Source organism: Anas acuta, chromosome 1 (assembly GCF_963932015.1).
Source record: "Anas acuta chromosome 1, bAnaAcu1.1, whole genome shotgun sequence".
In the NCBI taxonomy this organism is placed as follows: domain Eukaryota; kingdom Metazoa; phylum Chordata; class Aves; order Anseriformes; family Anatidae; genus Anas; species Anas acuta.
The window spans coordinates 200718279-200737768 of NC_088979.1; the positions used below are offsets into that span (position 1 = coordinate 200718279).

General features: G+C 42.0%; 1 protein-coding gene across 2 annotated transcripts in view; it reads left to right on the plus strand.

Moving 5' to 3' along the window:
• The window catches only part of ITIH5 (inter-alpha-trypsin inhibitor heavy chain 5), a 134511-nt gene that overhangs the window by 95892 nt on the left and 19129 nt on the right, over window positions 1-19490 (plus strand). For both annotated transcript variants that reach the window (XM_068670079.1, XM_068670080.1), the window contains exons 3-7: window positions 348-511; window positions 1693-1800; window positions 3471-3721; window positions 11629-11798; window positions 12298-12414. In XM_068670079.1, the coding sequence (XP_068526180.1) occupies window positions 363-511; window positions 1693-1800; window positions 3471-3721; window positions 11629-11798; window positions 12298-12414 (795 nt within the window). In that variant the 5' untranslated portion in view covers window positions 348-362. The remainder of the gene's footprint in view (window positions 1-347; window positions 512-1692; window positions 1801-3470; window positions 3722-11628; window positions 11799-12297; window positions 12415-19490) is intronic.

The following is a 19490-nucleotide window of genomic DNA, read 5'->3' on the forward strand; positions in this document are numbered from 1 at the left end:
CTTCTATACAGATGGATTTTATCAGTGTGTTTCACAACATAAACGCTCACATTGTCAGGGCACTTATCCTGTCCTGACCCTTCCTGAGCACTGGAGAATGATTGTGGCTTTTGCCCATGTGCATGAACAAAGGCACGGCTGTGTCTTTAGTTTACCTTTTGCAGCTCACCTGATATTTTGAGGGTAATCCCCACCTTGCCTGCTGCTGCCTGGTGTTCACAGGGAGTCAAATATTCATTGTAGGAGGGTTCCTTGCTAGAGCACATTAAATATTAAACCCAGTGAAACACTGAAGAGGGGAGTTATCTAGCTGTCTCTGTTAATGGGTAACCTTTTGATATCTACAGGAAACTAGGCCTCGGATGTCTGAATTCACTGTGAAAGCCACAGTCATTTCTCGCTATGCTTTCACCACGGTGTCCTGCACAATGGTGAACAGCGGATCTGAGGCAAGAGAAGGTGTGTTTGAGATGCAGATCCCAGCTGCAGCTTTCATCTCCAACTTTACCATGTACGTAAGTAGTGCTGACAGCTAGATGAACAATGGTTCCTCCATCCTGCAGACAGGTCTCTGAGATTTTAAAAGCTGGCTAGTCTGCAGTAGGACTGTATCAATGCCTTTTTGCACTGAATAGTTTCAGTTGGAAAAAAAGGAAGCACACACATGGTATACTCCATCCAAGACTGGTCATGGCCCCACAGCACAGAGCAAATCCTTGAAGGACAGATACTAAGATTGAAGCCCTCAATTTACTTGTTGAAGAACATTCTTCTATTCCCCATATGAGTGCCCTTTAAGAACTTCCTTCTCTTTTTCAGATTTGGATCAGAAAATCTCTCCTAGCTTTCAGAAACCTTTCCAATTAAAGTTTCAGTAACACTGTCACACCATATTTATATCTCCTAAGTGACTGTGGTGCCTCAGAAGCTATTTATTTTTCCAGGTTCTCCACCCTGTTAACGGAGGACAAGTGTCAAATCAACTAGCATACAGGTTGAGTTGTTGCTGGAGGTGCTAGTCATACTCTGTGAATGATAAGGGCAAGCAGAGGGCAACCAACTCATACTTAAATGACTCACTAAGCAATAAATTAAGCTCTTGGTTTCAAAAATTTGTTTTATTCAGTCATAATCAGATTCCTGTGGTTAGATATTGCTGCCACAACTTTGGACCTGACTATAGCAGATAGGGGACAAGCTTTATTAGACAGACTACCATTTGGTTTAATAGAAGGAAAAACAGTCTTTAGCCATTGCCCAGCCAGGCTGTATGGTAGGCACTGTTTCGCTTCTGTAATCCATGGTTTTGTAACTCATTCCCAGGGAGATGCATTTTTGTCAGCAACGCAGCTATTTGAGAGAAGTCATTCTGAATATCACTGACCAGACACGGAACAGTGCTGGCTGGGAGTCTTGGCAATTGTTTTGCTTTCTGTTTAACAACGTTATACTTTGGAGGTTACCTACTAAACTGTCATTTAAGAGAGGTAAACTCCTGGAGTGAAAATGTTCTCTGCCAGAATAACCAACCAAGGCACTTCCCAGACAGTTTCTGGCTCAGGGACTTGAGTGGACTCAAGGAGAGTTGCACCAGCAACTGTCCACATGTGCATGGTCCATGAACCCTTCTGCAGCGAGCTGTCTCTGCCTGTAGGTGCAGATTAGTCATACTGACATCTCTGATCTCTCTAGGAGCATTGGCAACAAGACTTACTATGGGGAGGTCACAGGGAAAGAAAAGAAAAACAGCACTGATGACAAAGCAAGGACCAAGAAACCTCCAGGCCCTCAGAATGCAAGGTAAGTGTAGTGCATTCAGCTGTGTTCTGGGAAGTGACATACTCTCCTCCTGTCTTTATTTTGGTTGCCCTGGCATAACCATGCATGGATTTATAGGAAGATGAAGGAGCTAAACAGAGCATTATCCTCACTGCCTGGTGTCATTCCCATGCTCCAAGTCACATATAATTGTGTGTGGCCTTTTCCAGCACTGTTACATAACATTTTCACTTTCAAGTTGCTCCAGAATGTCAAGCTCAAGTCAGAAGTAAAACCACAAGTACCGTTCTGTTGTCATATTTACTTGCCCTGTTCTCAATACTTGACTGAGTGTAGTCCTTTTAGCCATGCACTGGCAGAAAGTCTCATCCCTGTAATGATCTGAAATCCTATATGTTCCCCTGAATGCACTTCTTCAGCATCACTACCAGTTATTTTTCCCCTCTAATTTGACAAGTGTGCTAATTACCCAAAATACCTCTCAAAGTGATTGAGTGGATTTTGCTGCTCTGGAAAATCCTGCACTACTCCCACTTACCTTGGATAGAAGCAGTATTCCAATCTAAACACATGATCAGGAACATCTAAATAGACTGTGGCTTTTCAGACCCAAAAAATGATGAACTGTAGGGAAGGAGAAGTCTAACAGATCCGAACTCACAAGTGATCTGTGGAAGGAGATTAAAGTATCTTTGTTTTCCATCTTTTGTAGAAAAACTACAGAAAAACGAAATGATTAGATGTCAGGTTCAAAACAATCAAAGATATTTTTCACATAAATCATGTTTCTTGCCATTGAAAATTGTTCATATGTGACTAGACAAATTTATGGTAGGAAAGATCTGTCATAAACCTTTAACAAAGGATGCTCTCTCAGGTTACAGACAGAGACTGACGGAACCTGGAAGAATTGACAAGATAAATCACTGTATTCCTGCCATGTTGTATACTCTTCTGCAGACAATAACTCTGTCATTGCTAGGCCATTGTTAGTAACCCAGAGAGATCATCTGAACTGTCCTAAAGACTACCATTAAAAATACATATCTAATATGCTAGAGAATTCAAAATCTCAAATCCTTTCCAACACTCACTAAATTGTGGGCATCGCCAGAACTGCACATTAGTGAGTTCTGAGGTTACCCCTATGTGGCATTAAAAGTTTCCGTTTTCCATAGGTTACTTTTTTATTTTCTTTTCACAGTAGTAGTGCCTGGTATCATATTAGTGCTTAGTAGCTTATCACTGTAGTACACTGTATGGGAGGTAGAGCCATCACTCCTGATGTCCTCCCTCCTTCTTCTTTATTCTGGCCTTTATTGCTGGTATCACATCATACAGTATGGGATACTTTGGTCAGCCTGGGCCAGCTGTCCTGGCTGTGTCCCCTCCCAGCTCCTGGTGCACCCCCAGCCTCATAGTTGGCAGGGCAGCATGAGAAGCATAAAAGTCCTTGGCTCTGTGTAAGCACTGCTTTGCAATGACTACAAATGTTAGAGTGTCATCAACACTGTTTTCATTAAAAATTCAAAACAAAGCATCATATGAACCTCTACAAAGAAAATTAAAATTTCCCAGAGAAAACCATGACAATGGGTTTTGCACATCCTCTGTGTAAGATACCAAGAAAAAACCTTTCCTCTGGTTCTGTCTATGCTATACATCTTTGTCATACTCCTCTTTTCTTCCAGGGAGAATGGCTATGAGACGTTCAAAGCTTCTGTCTTCATTCCTCGCAAGATGCAAGCCAACTTCCTATTGCATTATGAAGAGCTCTTGCAGAGGCGACTGGGGAAGTATGAGTATACTGTCAGCATCCGTCCCCAGCAGCTGGTGGGCAGGTTACGAGTGGAGGTGAACATCCTAGAGAACTCGGGCATAGTGTCACTGGAAGTGCCTCCCCTTCGAAACAGCAAGCATAAAGGCAATGGGAAGGTTGAAGGTAAGGAGAAATTTTATAATCCATGATTTTGTTACCTGTGGGGCCCTAATTGCTTCTTAGGAACCAGACTGGCAGTACTGGGAGTTCTCCAAAGCAGTCTTGGATAATTGCATAGACTAGTGTTTCGTTCAATTACCTTCTGCTCCAAATGAGCCATCAAACAAAGCCCCAACATTGTATTAAAGCCACATTATCCTGGATCAAGACTATATTAGAAACTAAAAGACACATCTCATGAAGATAGCAAGAAAAATAAATGCTAGCAGCTCATTAGGTGTGAGTTATTCTGGCAAATTCCAGCTGTGACTGTATTTTTTAGAAGGACACATTTTTTACTTTCCCTTTTTAACTCTTGCTGCAGTCAGTGTATGGCAGGTACGTGCTGCCCATGGGTGGCTGCATTTCACTGACAAGCAAGTCTCTAAGCACTGCAGGCTATCAGAAATTCCTATTTAGAGATCTATTTCATTCACTGGCAGGGCAATCTCCAGGTTCAATAAAGTTGGTATAATAGCTATGACATGAAAAGGTTTTCAGAATTATGAACCCTGTGAGGTTTGATGGTGGGAATTCAGTCCTATTTCAAAGGCTGATGGCATTTGTCCTGTTTTCGATAGATGACTGTGTCTATGTGGTGTCTGTGCATAAGCACATGAGAACTTTGAAGTTTATTGAGTATAGGGCTGATCCCATTCAATTCAATAGGATTTTTTTCTATTGTCTTCACAAGCTTTGAACTAGGCCTTCAGGCCTTGTGCTTAGCGTTTGAGCAGCTTCTTCCCTGGCTTAACGTCTCCTGGGAACTGTTTATTTTAAATGAATTGTTTTTTCCATCCATCCATGCCAAGGCAGATAGGAAATCCTGCTTTTTAGAACATGGGAAATTCCAAGAGGAAAAACCATGTTTTGCCAAAGCTCAAAGTGAGGTCCAAGATTCTACTCTTACCCCAACCATCTTTGCTTGCTGTTCAGACAGCAGGTGTAAATTAACAGTTTCCTAGTGTAAACTAACAATGAGGAGCACAGGATACCGAGATAGCTACAAGTTGACAAAAAGCAATAATAAGGTTAAAAGGTGAGTCTAACCTGGAAGCAGGAGGTAAAGACTTGTGAGACTCAGTTACTCTAACTGCCATAATACCAGTAAATCAGTGGAGCTGTTCATGCCTGCCGGGTGAAGACCCTAAAGCATGTGATCGTGGAGTTAAACTGCTTGGTCAGTCTGGTTCTGTTGATTTCATCCAAATCACACTGAAATCAAGGCCCCCAGTGATGGACTAACTTCAAGTCAGGCCACATACAGCTAGCTAGTTAGCCTCTCTGCTGTACATTCTTCCATTGTGTAATAAATGTGCTCTGTCCCTCATCTGGAGGGACAGGAAGCCTTTTTCACCTATCAGGGAGTATCGTAGTGCATTGTGGCATGTGGCTTCCTGCAAAACATCTGGCAGTGATCAATGTTGGAGACAGACTAAGCAGAGCAGACACACTGCTGGTCTCATATAGTGTGGAAATTCCTGTATGTAAATGATATACAGGGAAAACTCTTGTAACTTGCTGTCCAAATGGTGATCTGTGAGCATTGATCATTCTTGGCACTTTGCTTCAGGTTCAAAACAGCTCATATAAAAATGGGCCTGAGCTCTGTAATTCTATAATCCTCCCGAGCCAGTAAAATGTATATAAAATAGATGTGATATTGCAGAATGGACAAAGCAACTGAAACTCAGATTCACTTGCTTTATCCTTATTCAGAACTGCTACTACAAACTCTGTAGCATAATCAACCTATACAGTTGGTGAAATCTGGTTGCTCTGCTGAGATCATTGCGAGGGAAGTCACTGAAGTGCAAAACATGTTTTTTGGGTCCACCATGGGCAGGCAGGAGTGGGTTTTGTCTCTGCCAGACCAAGGCTTCATTGGTACTCAGCTGAGTGTCACTCAGATGAGCTCTCTTCTGATCTGAAGCAAAATAAAAGACTTGGCAGAGAGTCTCAGAGAAGGACGGGTTGTTTAAGAGAGGGATTTTTTGTGTGTGACCTTTTCTGACCAACAAGATCAATCACAGTTGGAGCAGACAATAGGAACTTCCTGCCTTCCTGAGCACAAATGGAAACCACAAGAATACTCCCAGTTCAAGGCAAGGAGTTTTTCACATGGAAATCCACTGTACTTCAGTCTGCTTTCATATGTTTAGCTCGATCTGGAAAGCAAAACACCTGAGCTGTTAATGTCTGCAAAGTCTTCTTGCTCATACGACACCTAGAGACCCAAGACCAGGAGATCCTTATCTAGTGAGACTGCCATGGAAGGCTGTCGGTTTTTAAGTAAATTTAAGTGACCGGTGAATTGCAGGTCTTACAACTAAACAGTAGCTGCAAACCAACAAAAAGACAGTGCTTGGTCTATTTTCAGACTTCATGTGACTTAAAACTTCAGGATCACCTCACTGGAGGGCATGGTAGCCGTCTTGTAAGTGGCCAGCAAAGGATGCCAAACCAGATGCTGCCATACTGTGTTACCTGTGGTGCCCCAAATGAGAGGCTATGACCTAAAAAATGACCAGACAAAGGATGGAGGCTTGCACATTGGAAGATAGTCCTGCATGACTGCTTTGAGACTGAATATATCATGAAAACTCTCTTCCTCAGTTTGCTGTGGTTACAAATATGTCTACAGTACCTCTCTGTTAATAACAAAATGGCAGATGTTGATAAGCGTTAATAAATCACCTTGAAACTATTGGGTGAAAACTGTATTGTGACATCAAGTGATAAGTTAATGGCATTCTCAGTAACATGTCCGAAGTGCCATCAACCTCAAATCAGAGTTCAGGATGGGATGTACCTTCCTAAGTCGTTTGGATACTTTAAACTGTGACTGACCTGCATAAGAAATGGCATTTCTTTTCTGAGTACAGGTCCTGAAGAGCTTATGTAGGATAGGAAAATCAAGATGCAAATCAAATCTGTTTGGCTCTGCAACCATCACTAGCTCCAGATGATGAGTGCTAGCAGTGATTGATGATCACAGCTGAAAAGCCAAACCGCTGTGGCACTAAATGCTATTAGTGAAACTAATGAGAGCAAATATTTTAGATAGCCAAAAGTGGAGGAGCTGATCTATATTTCATGGACCAATCTTACTGCATTTGTAGTGTTTTCTACATGCTATCAGCAGAGCCAATGCACCAGGCAGGAAACACAGTTGAAAAACAAGTTCTCTCTTTAAATGTTCATTCATGATTTGCACTTTTGACTGTATCCAAACTGGTAGTATCCATACCGTCTGAAGAGACAAAATAGAAGAGACAGAACTTAAAGACTTGTAGACTTGATGTGAAAGAGTGAAGGACACTTTTTTGCCATTTATAAAGCAGCACTGTAGCAGTAGGAGTAGAAGCAGTAAAGAGTCCAGTTCGTCCTGGTTTTAGTTATAAGGGCCCAAGATACAAAGTTTGAACTTGGTTTCACAATTTTACAGGTATTTATGCAAAGTCACCCTGTGTTTTGCTCTTGGAAAGTCCTGTGTATATCCTCTCTGAGAATGGAGCAGAAACGAGGTGATAACAGGTCTTTCCAGGATATTTCCTATACCAGTGACTCCTTCACACACAACACCATCTAGGAGTTGTATTTTTCCTACAGGAAAATAATAGACACATATGTTTTGGAAAATAAATTTTTAATGTGTGCAGGTGTCCACTTCTGTCATATACAAAGCCTAAAACAGGAGGTGTTGAGGCCAGTGATCCTGGTCTTTTCTGGTGACCCCAGCGTGGAGCCATTTTCTGAATGACGTCTAACCCAGGATCCTCAGGCGTGGATATTCTCATCCTGTTCCTCCAGGGCAGCAGTGTGAGAAATAGCCACGGACTTGGGCAGGGAGATACCAGACTGCTCGAAAATTATTTTATTTCTCTTCAGAGTTGTAAGTTTCAGGCTTTTATTTCTTGTCACAGCTGTCTAGAAGCTACCACCTGTTAGCAGAGGATGAACTAGGCATTTGAGCTCTCTTGCTGCCTCTGCCAGCCTCCAAAATGGTTTGGGTTTAATTTTTCATCATGTGGGGACTACATTTTTGCATGAAAAATATTTTCGCCTGCTCTGTTTACTTTATCAGAGTTTGGTGGAAAATTTGTGTAAAGACCTTATTAAAGACCTCAGCATGAACATGGATTAGCTCCGGTCTTTGGAGCTCATCCATGTTTTATAGTCTGCAATACTTCATAGATTTTCCTCTCTCAGTCACTTATTTGATAAGAACTGGGCCAGTAAACAGGGAAGAGTAAACGTGATCCAGCAATCATGCTGCCTAAAAGAGAAACCTGGGAAAGACATAGTAATTGTATTCAGACACACAGAAGGCTGCTCCAAGGTGGAAAAGAATACTGTGCTTTCTGTGTCAATAATAGAAAGGACAAAAAGTCATAGGTTTGTAGTACAGAAAAAAAAAAAAAGTAAATTAGACATTGAAAATGTATTCCTAACCATGAAAAAGTGGAGTTCTGGAAAGGACTGGCAAGGGCAGCTATTGAGTTTCCATTTCTGGAGGTCTGTAGTGTTTCTAGACCATGTCACAAAATCAAGTAGGAAGGGACTGAGCCTGGTAACACGAGTTGAATTAGATAACCTGCCTTCCAGAGTTGATTTCTATTATTCCAGGATGAAAAAGTAAAAAAAGGACCTTTTTTATTGGTCCATATGGTGTGTATATATATATATATATTTATATATATAATATATATAAATATATATATATAATTTCCATCTTAGAGATGGAAGAGTGACTACAAAGATGGAGCTGCTTTCGCAGATATTTGTGTCACTGATAATGGCAATGTGAGGCAGCCTTGGCAAGCTCCTCTCTAGGAGTTCCTAAAGACCTATCTGAGTTACAGGGAATGACACTTAACCACCTTTACACAGTGCTATGAAGAGTATTTGAGAAAAGAAATGTGATCCACATGATCCCATCTAGATTCCACAGTCTTTCACAAAACTGGATGTGTATGATTATGCTCATTTAACAAGCAGGAGAACGTGGAACATGGAGTGGCTACCTTACTCAGCTAATTTCAGACAGTCAGTCCATAGAAATGCTGGGACTGTAACTCATTTTGTTGTGATGCTCAGCATATCGTGCTCAACCCATCAACGTACCTCAGGGCAGAGAAACATAGAAGTGAAGTCCAAAGGCTACAGTCACAGATATGTGTGCAGTGAGTAAAAAGAGAGACCTTCTTTTTCCAGTGTAAGACTGGCTTTCACTAATCCTGATGACGGTGCTTGCTTTTCAGCAGTTAAGGAGAAGTAATGTGAAACCCTCAAATAAATCAGAAAACATAAATGAGCTGTTAAGCCATTTTTATGAATTCTGGGCATTTCCCACACACTGTCTGTTAAATGGGACCTTGGAAGTGATAGAAGACAGACCCAAAATCCAAGAAGGCCAATACAAGCAAATCTGATGCATAGTGTATTAGAAACATATTACATCTGTTGATTCATCAGATCAGAGAGTGGCTATAAAAGTAAAACCAAATCAACATGGAGATAAAATTTTATAGAGCTACTGATTTATGACTTTTCTTTGCCTGGGGAAATCTGAACTGTACATAGACTTTAGAGTAAATGTCAGAAAGCTCTGGGTAATCATTTTATAAGCCCCTTTTAACATTTGACACTAGTGTCTGTAAGCAATTTCAATGCATTGGTTGGGACCTCTTGCTCTGTTTCTGTCAGGATGGATGGATTAGAATTGACTTAGAGAAGCCGTGATGCAGAGTCAATTGCTGAGTTTACTGAAGTTGAGTAATATCTGTCATTGCACTTCCTTTTATCAAGAATTTTGATGATGAGTTTCTTTCACTTTCCAGGTCTTCCAAGTACTATTTTTTTTGTGTAGAAATCGGTCTTAAGAGGAAACCCCTCCCTGCCTTGATAGAGTGCTCTTGTGCCTTATCTGTTCAAACGTACTCACAGGACGTCTGTGAAAGTAAAGCCAAACCGATGTGCAAGTGAAATGCTAGAGTGCTATTGATTCATGAGTCTTACTTTCATTCCTTTGCCTAGATAAGTCTAGATTGTACATGACATTTTAAGGCAAATGTCACAGCTTTGGCTAATAATTTTATAAACCCACAACAACCCTATTCCTAGCAATTTATGGACTTTGACTAGTGGGAAGTCAGGAGGGTTAGGTAACCACTTCATGCCTCCATTTTCCCACCTGTTAAATGGACGTAATTTTATGTATCCAGTTGGGTAAATCACTGTGGGATCTAGATGTGAGGTGGATGGTGTTCAATGTTGCCAACAGCTGTCATGTTGCATTCCTCTAACACTGCTCCAAGCACTTTAAAAAGGTGAAGTGCCACTCTTCATTACACAGACAGTGTTACAGGAGTCCGTGGAAAGCATTTTTCCAAGCCTGCCTGCACCTTGTCATTGTGATCAGTATCATTAACAGAGTCTAGGACATAATTAAAATTATCCAGAAGAATTTGCCTACATATGACCAGATGTATCATACTCTAATCTCCCCTGATCCTTGATCTGATCTCTGTTGAGCACAATGGAGCCTAGAAAATCAGCTCAGATGTAGGTACTTGCACTATGAACAACTACAACAGAACCAAATTTCACACATTTTTTCTTTTCCCTGCCATACCACAAACTTTTTTGGGCTATATTTGGCAAAGAACAGAGAAACCCTCCCCCCCAACACAGCATAATTAAGCATTTAATTCCCACCAATTTTAATCAGCACATGAGCAGAAATAATAGTACTTCCATGCCTCAGAGGAGTCACTGTAAGAGCTGATGCACCCAAAAAGAATATCGGCTAAGAATCTATTTCAGTGTTTTCAACAGCTAGTTAGCACAAACGGAAAAGCACTTATCCCTTAATTCTGGGTCACGTCAAGGCCAGCTCTGAAATTTTGGCTGGTCTGATGTAAGAGTCCACATAGGATTTAGAGGGAATAAACAGCTAATAAACAGCTGACACACCAAAAGACAGTAAGGTAGGATTTTGGCCACACAAAGAGACAAGAAGAAATCTTCATATCACTTAACTTCAAAAAATCAACACAACTGACAAGACAAGCAGGTGTTCCTTCAGAGAGATTCAGCCCTGAATTATTGTCTTTCTCTGGGATGCATGTCTGTCTTCATTGACTCAGGAGACACTCAAGGAGATCGGGGTGAGTTACATCTCTGGGATGCAGTTTGCTTGACTGCACTAGCAAGGGTTGGGTTTTGGCTCAGTATGTCAGACTGAAGTTGCAGTGACTGTACTGATCGTTCTTGCTGCATATAAAGGGAGCTACGGTGACTTGTTCAGATGTAGACATTACACAGACACTTGTAATCAGCCAGATCAATCCCACCTCACACCTCTCACAAGTCACCTCAAGATCTCTTTATATTTTGTAGAAATCTGCAGTATGATTCATCTCATCCGAGAGGAAATGTTTAAACAGGTCAAGTGAATCATATCTGCTTTGACTGGCAGGAGCTCAGGTATAGGATCTGCATTCTAGATGTCTTGAGTTGGCTGGTATTAATATCACCTAGATGTCTGATGTGTATTATTCACAGAAATTGATTAGCAGTTACACAGAGAGTATCTGCTCTTTGAGTTCAGTGACCTCCAAACAGCAATGAACATAGGAATATTGCATAAATGTTTCTATCCCTGATAACATTGCAATGTTGAATTCCATTTAGCATTCAGGGCAGGGGTTACTAAATTCTTATTTTATTGTTGGTGAGATGAATCTTCAATCTCAGTATGTAACTATGCTAGTTGACCTAACTCTATGGTAATACACTGTGTGTTGTGCCTGGACATCTGTTAGAAAATAGGAAAAACGTGTAATATTATGGTTTTATCTCAACAGGTGATGTTTCTCCTCCTCCTTCTACTGTAATTGGACACACAAAAACATTAGCTAAAGTTACATTCAGTCCCAATGTTGTCGAACAAACCAAGATTGCCCGAAATGGCATTTTGGGAGATTTCATAGTTAGATATGATGTCAACCGGGAGCTGAGTGTTGGGGATATTCAGGTATGTTACATGACTGATTTTTTTCTGTTATTAACTATGTCTGAAATGGTTCGATTGTCTTGCGTACTCCCTGTGTCCTGTCAGATGTTTTCCAAGTGAAAGCTACTTCTCCGTCTTGTAAGAACTATCCAAAATAAAATCAATGAGCTTGCAGCCACAAGATGGACTTAAAACAAAAACAGGTACATACTTCATTGGCTTTCTTTTTGTATTTGCTCTTAAGTTTCATGTAGTGGTTCTGATCCCTGGATGTTGTATCCTTATTGCATTTGGAAGGAAACCTTAATGTCCACCATGGAAGGAGAAGCAAAGAATTTCACTAGGCCCCCCAGTCTGGATAAGCAGGGCACTGGGATTAAGAGGCAACTCATCCTCCAAAGTAGAGTCACAGATATTGAAAGCAGGACCACGTGTGCCCAATGAATTATCCTGTAATTGTATGCGCCGATTATTGCATCATGATCTTCCTTCCATTCCTAAATTCATTACTCTTCTACAGATTCTTAATGGGTACTTCGTGCACTACTTCGCCCCCACAGATCTTCCTCCGTTACCAAAGAACGTTGTCTTTGTCCTTGACAGCAGCGCATCCATGGTGGGAACGAAACTGAGACAGGTGAGGTCCTTGCATGTGTTATGGGCTGGTTGGCTTTATGGTTGTAAAAAGCTTGCTTCAGGCTCCATCTCACCAAGTGGGTTCTTCTCCAAAATATTTGCTATGTCTGAGGTGAAACGAGATTCTGAAGACACCTCAAAGCAAGATGATTTACCTGCAATGAGAAATTGCCATGCTGATGGGATTGGGATGGGAACAAAAGTGCAGAGGACATCATCACTCTGCATAAAAGGCCAGTACTGTCAAAACTGAACAGATAGGATTGTGCTGGGCAGTTCTGTTCTGGTCATTTTGAAGAGAGGTGGAATAAGAGAATTCCCAGCAAAGTGCATTCAGCAGACCATTGTATCCAGCTTAGCAAAGAGAAGATACTTCTGTCTTCACATTATAAAACCGCTGGCAAAATCCTTAGCCATGTACAACTCAATGGGTTCTCTTGAAAGAAAGGTCAGTTTGTACTGTTGGAGAATTTGATTCTTTCACCATGAATCTCAGACATTTCCAGGGAAAAGATCCTGACATGAGCCAATATATCAAGCTGAAGGCCATATCACCAATGCTTAAAACTGGACTTCGATGTGGAGGGTTCAGGCTAGTATCTGAACATATTTGTTCAAATTCTCTGAGCTGGATAGATGGAAACCAGCTCCAGTTCAGGATCCAACTAGTTGGTTTGAAAGGGCACCATTCCTGGGGGAATAACTCCTTCTCTCAGTGCGATATTATCACTCCAAACTAGAAGCAGAGGTAAATGAATATTTCAGTTCTGTTCAGATAGATATATCTCAGGTCTGCACTCACACTGGAGTGGTAAGCCCAGTTTCCACCTTAAGTATCTGTGCAAAAAAGGAGAAAAGCCTGGGTAGGGTTAGTAGTTTCCTTCCACTTAAAGAGTTGCTCAAAAGTCATGAGATACAGAGATTTTAGTTGGCTTCAGGCTGTTGAATGGGCCAAATCTTTACCTTCTATGTTCTTATCGTGGTCAAACTAGAGGCAGTGGAAAGCATCACTTTCCACATAGGTTAAGGTGGTATCAAATTTAGACGTTTAGATTGCATATTAGGAAGATTTCTTCACAGAAGGGGTAGTCAAGCAAGCTGCCCATGGAAAGGTAGTCACCATCCATGGAGGTATTTGTGAGATGTGTGGATGTGGCACTAAGGGACACAGTTTAGTGATTTGACAGAATAGGTTGACAGTTGGACTTTATAATCTTGAAGGTTTTTTCAACCTAAAAAAATTTACAGTTCTAATAAGACACCAGTATGGGGCAGTTTCAGCTTGGATGGATGATGTCATGTTATAACCCTACTAGAATGACTGAAGGCCAATGGCTCAGGCTTCTGTCTTGGCCAGTTAAGGGGCTCTAATTAGTCCACTCAGGAACCTTGGTCGTCTGCCTAGAACCTGGAGTGACGCTTCTGGAAACTGTGGTTATTTGAAAGCATGCTTTTATTTTATTTTTTTTTTCTTGGCCACCAATACTATCCTAAATGGCCTTCACAAACACAAACCATGTAAATCCCCTGACAGTTCTCTGCCTTTGATCAAGGACATTGTGGGTGAGCCTTTCTCTCTGCTGAAATCTTCACCATCTGGTTTCAGTGGTGATGATAAATCTTCATTTAGAAGCTATGGTCCCTATTAAATCCAATTATCTCCACTGTAAGCTAAAATGGAGTATGGCTTTTATGGCTCCTAATTACCTTCCCCAGTGACTGGAGCAGCAAATAGAGAGCTGTTAAAAAACACACCTAGTACTGTGCTGAAGCAGGTCTTGAATGAAGATGCCTTGGAATCATTACAAATTCCTGTGGACAGAGCCTGGCTCTTGGATTTCTGTTATCCTTTGGCTGAGAAATGTCTGCCTTGCCTTGCAGAGTAAACAGATAGTGCCCAAATGCACCCAGCCCTGCATGCTGAAAGCAGACAATCAGCTTGTAGAGCACCGAAACAGGGAGATTAGGGCTCTGAAGGGGCTGGGGCTGGTGTGAGCTGCACAAGTAGTGCCTCGGGTCAGCAGATTAACCTTGTACTATGAAAGCTTTTATTCTCTTCCTGACCGTATTAGTTTCTTTTTCACACACTTACTAAAAACAACATGGCCAGGGATTAACCCTTAAAGGCCTAATTCATTGCTACTACTAAAAATATATAATTTTCAGGCTAATTAGGTAGAAGTAGATGCCCCTTGAGCCTGTAGCAAGTGTCTAGCCAGAACTTTTGTCAAGGGTGTGCTCAACTTTTGCCCGTTATCTCAGATACACTCTTTTTATGGAGAACCACTGGTATGTTATAGAGGAGTGCTATGTGCATTAAGCACTTAACCTGGCTCTTATTTTAGCTGCTCGAAAACACAGGACTTGACTGAATCATGAATTATTTAATGGCTTAAATCATAAATGAACAAACGAAGAAAATGAAACAGAAAAAGAAAACACACACACAAAATAACCCAAACTGGAGATTAGTTAAAGAAAGCCCAAGATCTAGGACTGGCTGATTAATATTCTTTTCCATGTTTACTCAGTGACCCTTTTACCCAACTGTTGTTGGTATTTAGATGTTTATTAAATTACAGACATGTCCCCTGGTGGCAGGATACCTGTGAGCAGGGGAAATGCCTCTTTTTCTCTCAGCTGTGGTAACCTATGGTAGTGTGTAGAGAGCTGGTAGTTCCCATGGGACAGCCTTTCCTCATTTCTGTCTACTGAGTCACAAGCAAGATCAGCTAAAAATACACTCAGCACTTCTAGAGAGTGCTCTTTCAGGTCAGCTTTGGTAACTATGTCAAAGGACAGTTTTTAGGGTTGTTAAAGCAAGGATGAGAGACATCAGCTGTGCAGCCTTTTCCGTAGCAACTCAAGGAGATTTTGAACTCTTCACCCATCTGCTTTCATGGAGTTAATGGCGATGTGACTCAAATGGAGTCAGTATTTCATGCATCCTGCAATTCCTTGATCTGAGTCATTTCCTCTTCTCCTCTCTGAAGGTTTTCCATTTCCTACATGAATTTTTATCTGTTTGTGCCATTTTTTGATTTCTAAGATATCTCAGTCATTGAAGCAATGAGATATCCAGACCCATTTGTAGACCCACATGTAGTGGGACTGGTTGATCAGGCTAAATCAAATCATTGAGACCTTTGAGACATTCCCCTCATATCACTGAAGTATATATGAGCTTTGTGGGAAAGACCAGCTAATATACACATTTCTCCTGTGGTTTTCACTGCCTCTGAAACCTGGTGATGTCTAATGAGTTCATCTGTGTTACAGCAGTCCACCTCCACTGAGGATCTGGGTCTTTGTGACACTCACCATCTATCAGGTAGGGAGATTAAGTTCAGGAAGAGAAAACTCTTGAGAATAATAGTGAAAAAAATTGCTCATGTGTTCAAGACTTCATGTCATTATTTCTGTCCCACTGGAAAGGAAAATACTGTTCCTGTCCTCAAGAGCTTTATTCCTTCATTTACAAAGAGGAAGTAAGCTCTGTATGAAATAGTTGCTTTTAATGGGAGCCAGAAGAGCATGGGGAGCAGGTTATATCTACAATATTTACAAGGAAGCAAAGTCATTTGCCCTTTTGAACAGTTTGACCTGCTGATTTTTATGGGCACCTTTTGCTTTAGAGGTAGGAGCATTGCAGTCCCCCCAGTTAGGAGAAAGACGGGCCAGTTACAGGATCACCACCTTGTGACTACCATGATTATCTCCAACGTGACAAAGCAGGTTATGGTGGAAGGATGGTGAAAAAGGACCTTTACCATCCTGCAATTCCAGCATTAGAGAGCAGGCATGTTCCAAACTGTGAACGTGTCCTCAGCAGGGTGGATTTGCAGATGTTTTGCAGACTTCATAAAATGTAGTTGTTTCAACCACAGATTCATTTCACCTTACCTTTCCCACAGGCAGCAAATGCCCACACACCCAGTTAATCAGCTGGCTACACTGCAAGCCTGGCAGCTTGTCAATGGTAGTGTGCCAGGCTGTAATTTTCTTTGAGGTTAATTGTGCGAGGAGGAACTCAACTGAAGCTGGGTCCTGCTGCGTGTTTGCAAATGCTTTAGTTTGCTTGCCTGCATCCATCCAAGGGACACTTTTGGTAACCCTGATTCATGACCCACACTGTCTGAGCCCCTTTGGAGGCCTTATATACACATATCCCTAAATTCTGTGCCTCAACACACAGGCTCTCTCTGAGTAGTTTCAGGGCAGTGAGAGAGTAGGCAAGCACCTGGACACATGATGTTCTCCCTCCAAATTCTACTTATTTTTGTTGGTTGCTGCAGAGCTGGCTGTGGGCCTGTTGACTACAAGTCCACATAGTGGCTGCTGTCCAGGAGAACTACCTTAAACCACCAGGGAATTTTGGAAAAAAATGCTAATCCTAATTGCAGCCTTAAGTGATTTTAAAGCTACTGTGAAGAGGAAAGATTTGTCATCTTTTCCATTTCCATTTGAAAGCAACCATCTGAGTTAATGCAGAGGAACTGTGTGCTCTGACTCCAGAACCAAATAAATCGATGCAGTTGTCTCCTACTCAGGAACATACAACATTGTCATCTCAGTCCTGAAGTGACCAACACAGCCCAATGATCACCAGGCGAGTCCAGATAAACAAGAAAGGGGCAAAATAAAGCTGGGAGGTCAGTCTGGGGGTCAGGGGGATCCATGACCAGGCACAAGCAGAGCTGTGACGGTGATACAGACAAATATCTGTGGCTCAGACTTGGATTGCAGACCCAGTATCCTCAAGGCCTTGGCATATGCATGAATCTGTGAAACGTTAGATCTGTTTTCTGCAGTCCTTTCCAAGGTAGAACTGTGTTTTCCGGTTGCTGGAGCAATTACCAGAGAGGCAGACCTGGCTTCTGTTCATGCTGTCATTATGAATTTGAACTTAGTTATTTTCTTTGTCTGTGCTTGTCTTCTTGCAGAGTCTTGTGCAGGCTGGGCTTGTGGCTGTACAAGATCCCCCAAGTCTAAAAGACATCCGATCTTTGCCAAGAGCCAAGCTATTAGTCTAGCACTGCTTGCAACACTGCTATTTCCAAGTAAATACTCCTTCACCCTATTAGAGGGTACATACTACAGGCATTGCCCAACTGGGTCAGTCTGTCTCTAACTGCATGGAGCAGTCAAGGCTCTGAACAACTGTCTGGGACCTTGCTGGAAAGCCTACAGGAACGATGTCTTCTGTGTTATGTTACTATAGTAAGAAGCACTACAGTCATCAGGCAGTGTGCACAGGCAGATTCTGATTCAGGGGTCTGCATGATGTAATTGGAGGTCTCTTAGGCACAGGGTGTGTGATACAATCTGTGTTATAAGGAGAAAACTTTTGCTTGGATAGTTATTCCCTGATGTAATGAGCTGAGGTTCTTCAAAGTATCTGCTCTCTTCTCAGCTCTGCAGAGTTTTGGGCAAAGATTTTGCCTGTGTTCATTTGAGATGGCTCAGGATGGAGGCAGAGATGTGCAGAACGTAGGACAGAGTGGGGATCCTGGAGCTGGAGATGCTGAGGAGATTTGGAAATGGGGAAAATGAGAAGGGGAGCAGGTGCTGAAGGACTGTGAGGGCCCTGTGGCAGACTCTCAGGTGGGAAAACAGGCAAATTTGCTTTTTTTCTATTTTTATTTTATTTTTATTTATATTATTTTTATTTTTATTATTTTTATTTTTATTTTTCTTAACAACTATTTAGTGCGTTTGCATTGCCTGGTACTAACCCTGAGCAAAAGCACTAGGATTTTACTCCAAACAACTAACCATTGTCACCAGCCCTCACTCACTGGAGATGAAAATGTATCTTATGAAGTTGCATCTAAAAGTAAGAAGTTTCACAGCTCAAGGGAAAAGGGCAAGGACTGTGAAAGGAGGTGGCTACAGAGTCATGATCTCTGCAGAGGGATAGCAGGTACTTGTCTCTGTGGAAGTAGAGTAGTCCCTCTCATGGAGAAATAACACGTGCCTCCTCTCCATGGAGAAATGACACCTCTCTGAGTACGAATGATACAATCTCTCCGTGGAGAAATATCTCAGATCTTTTCTGCATAGAGAGGTAGCATATCCTATCTGTAAAAGAGCAACATGTTGCTCCTAGAGGGTTACATGCACAGCTAGGATATTTAGAGGAGGGACTAGAAAGCTTCAGACCCAGCAAGCTGCCAACTGCTGAGCCACCCACTGTGAGAGAGTGGCTGCACAATGAAGGATGGAGGTTAATCAACATGAGAAACAGCTACCTGTGCCTCAGCCCACGTCCTGCTGTGTAAGGTAGCAGCTAATTGCTGCTGAAATCCAAGGCCTGTGCCGTGGTCAGCCTCTTCTTGGGCATATCAGTTCTTCCCAGCACCATGTCTGCAGCTGGTTTCTGTGACAGGGGCAGGGAGTGAAAGTCCCAAGTTCCCGGAAAAGTTTTCGTGCACTGCAACTAGTTCCATCTTCTGAGGACAGAGGGAGGGACATCAAGCTCTGCATTGAGGGCATGGGGCACGTTCCCCTTGGCATTGACCTCTTTGCTGCTAGCTCCATGGAGATTGTTTGTCATGCTGACAAGGGGAGGGTCTGAGTGCCTGACTGGAGTGTTATGGGATGTGATTCTACTTAAAATGAGCTAAGCACAAGGCAAAAATGTGGCCTTCATATGCTGCTGTGTCAGTCTGGCTGTCTGCCTGCGTAGCCTCGTTGTTTCCCATGGGGTTATGTCAGTATGGCACTGTGGGGCAGCCTTTAAACTTTTATTTTTGACCAGTTTTACGGGAACTTTTACTGCTCCAAATGCAACCAGCATTGCTGGTAAGGGCTTGAACTAGTGATGCATGGTACTGATAACAGCTTGCCTCCTTCAGTCTTTGTCCAGGTATTTATTTGTATCATCAATGCCACTGCAAGACTGCAAAGACTTAGAAGTTACTCTGCACACATGAAATCCCAGTTCCTGAGAAAACAGATCATTTTGCAGATTTTCATATGTTTATCCTCATCATGCTGTTGGGTGATGGAAAACTGCATAACCCGCAACTGGACAGATGTGGTACAAAATGTTTTGCTCATTGTTGAGCTGGAAAT